General features: G+C 53.4%; 1 protein-coding gene across 1 annotated transcript; it reads left to right on the top strand.

Annotated features, from left to right (window-relative positions):
• Positions 1–2,899: 2,899 nt before the first annotated feature.
• On the top strand, positions 2,900–6,864 carry BTG2 (BTG anti-proliferation factor 2). The gene is made up of 2 exons (XM_055334375.1): positions 2,900–3,128; positions 4,323–6,864. Exons 1-2 carry the CDS (start codon positions 2,975–2,977, stop codon positions 4,655–4,657), a joined length of 489 nt encoding a protein of 162 aa, XP_055190350.1. The 5' UTR covers positions 2,900–2,974; the 3' UTR covers positions 4,658–6,864.
• Positions 6,865–8,352: the final 1,488 nt, after the last annotated feature.

The following is an 8,352-nucleotide window of genomic DNA, read 5'->3' as shown; positions in this document are numbered from 1 at the left end:
TCTACATAAGGACAGAGTTCTATTTACTAAGGCCAAAAAAGCGGGTGATGATCTGCCAAAAGATTTAAAAAAAAAAATCAGTTCTAGACAAAAAACAAAGCCCAGAACACCCAACCTTTGTCAAAGACACACCCAGGCAGATGTTAAGTATTTTCAGATTTAGGTGCTAAACCACCCTGTTCACCTATCTATATTTTAATCTGTTTCCCTGATTTCCTTGGTGGTTGCCTTAGGTCAATTCTGGTCTGAGCAACACCTACTCTCCCTGGATGACATATTGTAGGGTCATCCTGTTTCCACTCCAATCCTGTTTTCTGTAACAAATCATTTTCCTCTCAGCAACCAGAGGGAAGAGTCTCATCTAGCCTGACCCAGCTTTGGGGAGGAGCTGGTGAAGAGGCACATCTGGATGTGTTTCAGGGCATCTTGGTGAGCTATATGAAGCAGTGGACCAGAATATTTGAAATCTAAACTGTTCTGGACAAATGTAGGACAAATGAGCATAGTAACTTGTTTTCAAGCAGCCTGCCAACTGATGTTGAGATAAGATGTCAACCTCTAAAAATATCACTAATAATATCAAACGATAGATTATAAATGCCACATACATGGTATGGATAACATTAATTCTGTAGTGGGAGAATGGTTAGTGCAGGTTTTCAGGGTATAAAACCAAGCTCCAGCTGTGCCTTGAGGATTGTGGGAGGGAGATTGGGAGAGGCAAGAAGGAGGCAGTGAGATAGATGTCCAGGACATAATGGCGTGAGCCAAGGTGCAGCAGAGCCAGGTGTATTCAGGCATACATGAAATGGGGACCATGTTACAGGGCAGGGATGGGGATCATGGGCAAAATGTTGAGGGCTTTGGGCTGCAGAGCTGTTCTGATGCTTAGAGAATAGTGAGGAGAATGACCCTGGAACACAAAGTGGCAGATACCTAAAAAGGTGAATGAGGTCTTTTTTAAGATGAAAGATTAGGCAAGATATTAGGCAAAGGACTAATAGACCAGACTTAATGCAGTAGACAAATGAGGGTGGAGGGTGTCTTAGAATGATCTGAGCGAAAGAGTAAGTGAATACAGACTTTTGGGAATACAGCTCTACTAACAATGGAAAGGGTAATTTGGGGGATGAGATCTGACAAGTCTACTGCAATCATCTAGATAGGAAGAAGCAACAGGTCTTGTGGCTAGATCAAGAAGTCAAAAGTTAGGGGGCAGCCTGGGTGGCTCAGCGGTTTAGCACCACCTTCAGCCAGGGCCTGATCCTGGAGACCCGGGATCGAGTCCTGCATCAGGCTCCCTGCATGGAGCCTGCTTCTCCCTCTGCCTGTATCTCTGCCTCTCTCTCTCTCTCTCTCTCTCTCTCTCTCTGTCTCTCATCAATCAATAAATAAAATCTTAAAAAAAAAAAGTCAAAAGTTAGGGTGAGTTTTCAGGTTGGAGTGCCTGGGGAAGTGATGGTATCTTTGACTAGGAAGGTAGCTGGGGAAGACAGTGGGCTTAGACTGACATTGAGCTGGTGGCTGGACACCTAAGGGGCGGGATAGAGCAGGAGGTGGTAGCAGCAGGATGAAGGGACACACACTATGCAGATATGACAGGCAGGGGTGAAAAAGTAAACATCAGAGTGGATATCATCATAAACAGGGTTTCTCTGAGGAAGGCAATTGGAGAGAAAAGGGAAAGGAGTGCGGGAACACAGAGAGGGAACAGGGGCAGGAGGGGATCCAGGGCAGACAGAGCTGGGGAAGGGAGGCTGAGAAGCCTGGTGTCAGGTGCCCAGGAAAAGGAGGAGGGATTGCCTCCAGAGGTGGTCGCCAGGACCTAGAGTTCAAGAAAAGTAAGAATTTACAGGCGCCATTGGGTTTGATTCACCTAGCAAATAAATATGGGGCACTACTATGCCAGACCCCAGGATGTTGGTTAGAAGTTAGCTTGATGGAGGGGACATCTGCCCAGCGCCTGAGATTAGAAGTTAGCTTGATGGAGGGGACATCACAGGCGCCGGGCACAGGGCTGCATGTGGACCCTGGAGACTGAGGCTGGATTCTTGGCCCAGGAGACCGTGTTTACAAAAGCTTCAGTCCATAAGAAGGATGAGCAGGACAGAGAGGGAAGAGGGAAGGAGAAAGAAGCGGATGGGAAATTGTGTGCGGTTGAGAGCTGAACACTTACTTCAAAATGTGGGCATTTAAAAGAGGGCGAGAGCAAGGAAAATAACTTGGGCAGACACAAAAGTCTTACATCACCTCCGTCACCGTAACCGTCAGAGGTGAGACGCGGACGCTACTAGGCCAGAGGAAGGCACAGGTGCGGAGGAGGCACCGAGCTTTTTTGGAGGAGGTGGGACTGTGCTCCAAGTAAACAAAAGGTTTAGTTCCCATTTCCGAGGAGCCCAGGGACAGCAAAGGGGTAAAATGGTGACAAAGCGTCCGGGTGAGTGGTTCTGACGCTGGAGGACGTGGGAGCCAGAAAGGGGCCTCGTGGGAGAGGCGGGGCCAGCAAATCTTCTTGGAAGAGGTGGCGGCTGACCTCAGCGTGGAAGGACCGGCGGAGGGGGCTGCGGGCGCCCCCTCGGCTCCCCGCGCCACCCACGGCCGCGAGCGCGGCCCGGGTTCCCAGCAGTGACGTCAGCGGGCGATGACCTCAGCGCCGAGGAGGCGGCGGGGGCGGGGCCGGGCCCGGGAGCGCGCGGGGCGGGGCGCGGCGGGGCGGGGCGCGGCGGGGCGGGGCGGGGCGCGGCGGGGCGGGGCGCGGCGGGGCGGGGCGGGGGCCTGCCCGAGCCCGCCCCATCCGCCGGCCGCGGCCAATGGGGGCCCCGGGGGCGCCCCCGCCTCTCGGAACAGTATGAAAGGCGCGTCCCGGGTAAAGTCCCGGCAGAGTCGAGTCCCGCGGGCGCGTCCCACCGAGGCCTCCCGCTGCTGCCCGCTGCCCGCCGCCGCCGCCCCGAGCTGCGCCCGAGCTGCGCCCGACATGAGCCGGGCCCGCTGGACCGGGGAGAGGGCAGACATGCTCCCGGAGATCGCCGCCGCCGCGGGCTTCCTCTGCAGCCTCCTGAGGACCCGGGGCTGCGTGAGCGAGCAGAGACTGAAGGTCTTCGGCCGGGCCCTCCGGGAGGCGCTAACCGGTGAGCGCTCCCCGAGCATCCCCGCGTCCGTCCGGCCCCGCCGCGGGCCCCGCCCCGCGCCCCGACCCCCTTCCAGCCCGGCCCGTCTTGCCTCCGCCCAGGGCAGGGCTCGCCGCGAGCCGCTCCGGGCCCCGCTTTCCCCGCATCGCCCCGCGCGGCCCTGAGCTCGGACCCCGGGACGGCCCTGGCCCGGCGCGCCCCTCCGCACGGTCGCGGGCGCAGGCACCGGCTTTTGCCCGGGAGAAGAGGCGCCTGCGGGCCCGGGTGCGAGCGAGGTTCTCCGGGGCCGCGCGGACGGGCAGTCCCGCCAGCCGCCGGGTCGTTACGGGGCCAGGAGGTGCCGCTGAGCTCCCCAACGACCTGGATGCTCGGCCGTGGACCCGCCGCGGACCTTCGGGCGGCGCGGGCTGCGCTGTGCCCGGGCGGGTTGGCGCTCGCTGGAAGCTGCAATCCGGGCCCCCCCGTACTGCGGCTCCCCTCGGCCCTCTGCCGCTCGTCACGGTGCCCAGAAAGCCCTGCAGGTAGTGACTGCTCCGCTGGCCTGGCAGCTGGGGCGCCGTGCAACCAGGGGAGACCCATCTCAGCTGTTTGTAGCGCGTCCGGCCCGGGTCTCGGGGCAGCGATAGCCGTCCCCGAACTTGCCCGCGCAGATCCTGCCTTCTGAGGAGCAACGTACGTCTCATCAAAAACAACCCAGCCTTGGCTCCCTATAGCCACTGCAGAGGGTCTCTGGCTTTCGAGGGAGGCAAGAGGGAGCCTCCGAGGCCCAGGGTGGGAGACTCCACAGCAGTGATGGCAGCCTTCCTGGCCATCTGTCTCCAGGAGCACTGCCTGGACATGTCCTCGGGTCTCACCCCTCCTTAACCGGAGGGTGTGTGTGTGTGTGTGTGTGTGTGTGCTGACAGCAATACACTGTCTGCTTGGGGTTGCCCCAGAACTATGGGGACTCCCACCCCATATACACTCACATCCTCGCCTAGAAGGAGTGAGGAAGGAATCCCATATAATTTCCTCTGCTTCGGTGGCAGGAGGGTTCCAGGAGGGTCCTGGAACTCATGAGAAACCACGTTGCTTACTTAAAACCTCTGGGTTCCTTCTTCTACTCTATCCCTTCATTCCCATCCCACCCTTGTGGTAGCCTCCACAGCCCAGCTACTCTAACCAAGCCATCTCCCTCTTGTTCCATCCCCACAGAGCACTACAAACACCACTGGTTTCCTGAGAAGCCATCCAAGGGCTCAGGCTACCGCTGCATTCGCATCAACCATAAGATGGACCCCATTATCAGCAAGGTGGCCAGCCAGATCGGACTCAGCCAGCCCCAGCTGCACCGGCTGCTGCCCAGAGAGCTGACCCTGTGGGTGGACCCCTATGAGGTGTCCTACCGCATCGGGGAGGATGGCTCCATCTGCGTCCTGTACGAGGAGGCCCCTGTGGCTGCCTCCTATGGGCTCCTCACCTGCAAGAACCAAATGATGCTGGGCCGGAGCAGCCCCTCGAAAAACTATGTGATGGCAGTCTCCAGTTAGATCCCCTGCCACCCCTGACCAGGCACTCTACTGTACTCATTCTGCCGTGACTACAGGCCACTGAATACCTCAACCTGGGGAACTGTATTTTAAATGAAGATATATATATATATATATATATATATATATATATATTTTTTTTTTTTTTTTTTAAGAAAAGAGAAAAAAAAACCCAAAAGATTTTTTTTTTTTTTTAAAGAAAAAATCCTTAAAGGGAGCTGCTTGGAAGTGGTCTCCCCAGGTGCCTTTGGAGAGAACTGTTGGGGCTGGAGTCTGGGAGCCAGTGCCTGCCAACAAGGGGGTGGGCCTGACCAGGGCGAGGCGGGAGAAGCTTGGCTGGCCTCCCCAGGAAGATATGAGAGGGAGCAAGCAAGATTAGCAACCGTGAATGAGAACGGGTCAAGAGTTGCCCTGCGGTAGGGAGAAAGGCCGAATCCAGACCTCTTGCTGTCCTGAGCAGGACATCTGCATCCCTGGCCCCTCTCCTCAGGGGCATTTGAGCCTGGACTTCAGTTACGCTTTGTTGCCTAATCTTCTCTTTTATTTTTCCAGTGAGATCCAGGGCAGAGAGTGAAAAGGCCTCTCCTGATCGCTTCTGTCCTAAGCAGCTTTTCTTGAAATCATGACTTGTTTCTGATTCTATGCTCAGGGGCCTGTAGATGTTGCTTCCCAAGCAGGAAACAAAAGCTTTTTGTTTTATGGGGGTCAGGGGAGTAAGGCAGGAGTTAGAGGTTGTTGTTGGGGTTGGGATGGAAGGGTACTCTGCACAAAACCTTCGCTTTGCTGTGTGCTGCTCTGTGTGTGAGTATGTGTGCTGAATAATTTGGGGATGATTTGCAATGGAATTTTGGGACCCAAAGAGTATCCACTGGGGACACTTGTTTTTGGCCAAAATCCTTCTTTTTGGAACCACAGGAAAGTCCTGATGCTGCTGCCATTAGCCCTTCAAGAGTTGGCTCAAAAGCTCTGGGGAACTCCAGGTTCTTTATTACTGCCTTTTTAAAAGCACAACACTCCTCCCTGACTCTCCTGCTCTTGTCCCTTTCTGGTTGGGTCACCGAACTACCCAGTTTTCCAGAACAAGAGCTCTCTCTCACTCACTGTGCAATATGGCCTCCTGGGTCCTTCCTGAAGAGAACTGCCTCTCAGAACCTCCTGGTGCCCTGGAGGGGCTTAGGGAATGCTCCCTCCATCTTCATCCACAGGACTCTGGATGGCTGGTCAGCCTTGCAGGTATTCCTGGACTGAAGCGAGAATGAGCCAAGTTCTTCAGGACTACTTGGTATTCTTGTAGGGCTGACACTAAAAGCCACAGTCCTGGGCATAGTTTTTTGTTTTTTCCCTTTCCCCTTTTCCCTGGTGCTCAGAGCACCTGTGGGGAAGTTGCTGCCTCTCAGTACAATCCAAGTTTGTCTATAGATTTGTGCAATATTTACTGTTCTGGGTTGGAGCCAGTGGAAATCTAGACTGGGAAAGAATCCCTTCCTTGGGTTTTTCAGTGAGGTTGAGTGAGGGGTTCTCAGAAGGTCTTGAGTTTTGCAAACCCGAATCACTTTAGAAGGACACAGCTAGAGCCTCTAGTTGACCTGACTACCCTCCTGTACAGCCTGCCAGGCTGTTGGCCCCCTGGTGAGGAAACTTTCTTCCCTACCTGGGGGGGTCCCTACTCCCCTGCTGATCCCCTCCCCTGGATCCCTGAACTACTCAGTTCTGAACACAAAGGTGCTATTTACCAAACACTGTCCCTACTGATTCCTGCCAGCTCTGCCTCCTTGTCAACTCTAGACTCCGAGCCACCTTCCCAGACCCTGCTTCAACATTTCTTGCTTTAGAGGTAACTTTAGGCCGACAGACCCAAGAGCTCCTTTTCTGGCCTGTGGATGGAAACGAAGCTGTGAATCTGCAAATTGTGGTGTGGCATCTAGTCTGCAAACAGGTCCCCGCCTTTCTAAAAGCAGCCTCACAGTCTCATGCTTCATCTCTCTTTTTTGATGTTCACTTTAAAAACAAAACACCCAGAGCTGGACTGTTGAGCAGGCCTGTCTCTCCTATTAAGTAAAAATAAATAGTCGTACGTTTGTAAGCTATTGTGACAGAAAAGACAAGGGTTACTAATTGTATGATAGTGTTTTTATATGGAAGAATGTACAGCTTTATGGACAAATGTATGCTGTTTTTGTTACTTTAATAAAAATGTAGCAGATGAAGCCAAGTGGTAATAGAGAAGGTCGCATTCCCGCATCACTAAGCCTTTCCCTCAGATCCAGATCCTTTCTTGATGTCTCAGTATTTCTCTTCGGCAATACCCTGAAGACCTGGAGCACATGGCTAGGATAAAAAATCTAGTTGTGTGAACTCCTTGCTTCATCTTTGAGTGCCTGTTCTCACTTCCCTGTGAAGATGCTAGAGGGGGCCTGTTCTAGACTGAGCACTCCTGAGCCTGGCCGGGCCTCAGCCATGCTCACTTGCTCATTCAGCACCTCTATACTGTCCGTCAGCCCGAGGGAGTGAAAATATTACATATGATTGAGTCTCAGACCGAGATGGTGAGCAGGAGCACTGAACCACTACCCAGATTGGGGCAGAATTGTTTGAAAGTTCCTGGGCCAGGCTCTTGTCCCCTCTGGGACTGCCGTTTGGTACCCTCCATTCTTAGTAGATGAGAGCAGTTGGGCCTTAGCATCTGGGCACTGGAGCCCAACCTGTGACCAAAGGCCAAGGCTACCAGTTGGCTAAAGAGCAGCTGCTCCTGACAGCAAAGGTTTGTTACCAATTACTCCCCGTGGCTGTACAGATAGGACATATGCAAGGAAGTAAGCATAGTTTTTATCATGCCTGATTCTTGTGCTCTTGTCTGTGAGGTGGTGACACAGGCTTCTGCACTCCCTGTCCTACTTGCAAGCTCAGCCGTTCCCACTGAGGTCACAAGTACATCATTAACCTGGGCTAGTTTTTTTTTCTCGGTCAGAAGTGGGCTGTATTTAAATTACATTTTAAACACATTGATTTGTGAACAAAACTACCCCCCCCATCAACACACAACCTTCATTTCATACCTCCATGACCCTCTAACAAACGTGTAGATTGACCTGTCTTAGGTGGCAGGGGGACCAGAGAGGGCTGTGGATGGTACAGTGGAAGGGTAGAGGAGGCAGGAGATGGGGCTGGGGGAGGCCAGCTCATCTGTCTCACGAATAGAATTGGTTATAGGGACCCACTTGTGTCAAGAGGTTATTTGAAGAAATGGTCCCATTTGCATCTGTACCTTCTAACACGAATGTCCTAGGCACTCATTTGTAAGGACCTGCCTTGTGGGATGAAAGGGTGGTGTTAGGATTACATTTTTGCCCCTCCCGGTGTGCTATCCTTGTCAGCCCGTCTTGTTTTCTAACAGGCTCCATTCAAGGAGGAGATTTCGTTGTTTTCATGTCTAAAAAGCCTGAAAGGGAGTTATCTGGAGGCCAAGAGATCATCCACCTCTGTCTCCAAGCCAGGGAGACTGTAGAAAGGCAGATTGATTTGGGGAATCACTCTTGGCCTCAGGTAGACTGACAGTTCCTAGATTTACATGGGAGTGTTCTGTGAACAAGCCCCAGATTATTTTAGTTTCAATCAATTTTAGCGGCAGCAGCGGCAGTGAGCACCTCTTGGCTAGCTGGGGGCATAGAGGTGCACAGGAGCAGTTTGAGGAGTTG

This window comes from Nyctereutes procyonoides, unplaced genomic scaffold, assembly GCF_905146905.1.
Source record: "Nyctereutes procyonoides isolate TBG_1078 unplaced genomic scaffold, NYPRO_anot_genome, whole genome shotgun sequence".
Taxonomy (NCBI): domain Eukaryota; kingdom Metazoa; phylum Chordata; class Mammalia; order Carnivora; family Canidae; genus Nyctereutes; species Nyctereutes procyonoides.
Note: the sequence above shows the minus strand (reverse complement) of the source record. Positions and strands in the feature narration are given on the sequence as shown.

Coding starts and splice junctions, on each gene's coding strand:
- BTG2 (XM_055334375.1), top strand. CDS start 2,975: ATGAGCCGGGCCCGCTGGACCGGGGAGAGGGCAGACATGCTCCCGGAG. Junction 3,129..4,322: donor CCTCCGGGAGGCGCTAACCG/GTGAGCGCTCCC, acceptor CCATCCCCACAG/AGCACTACAAACACCACTGG.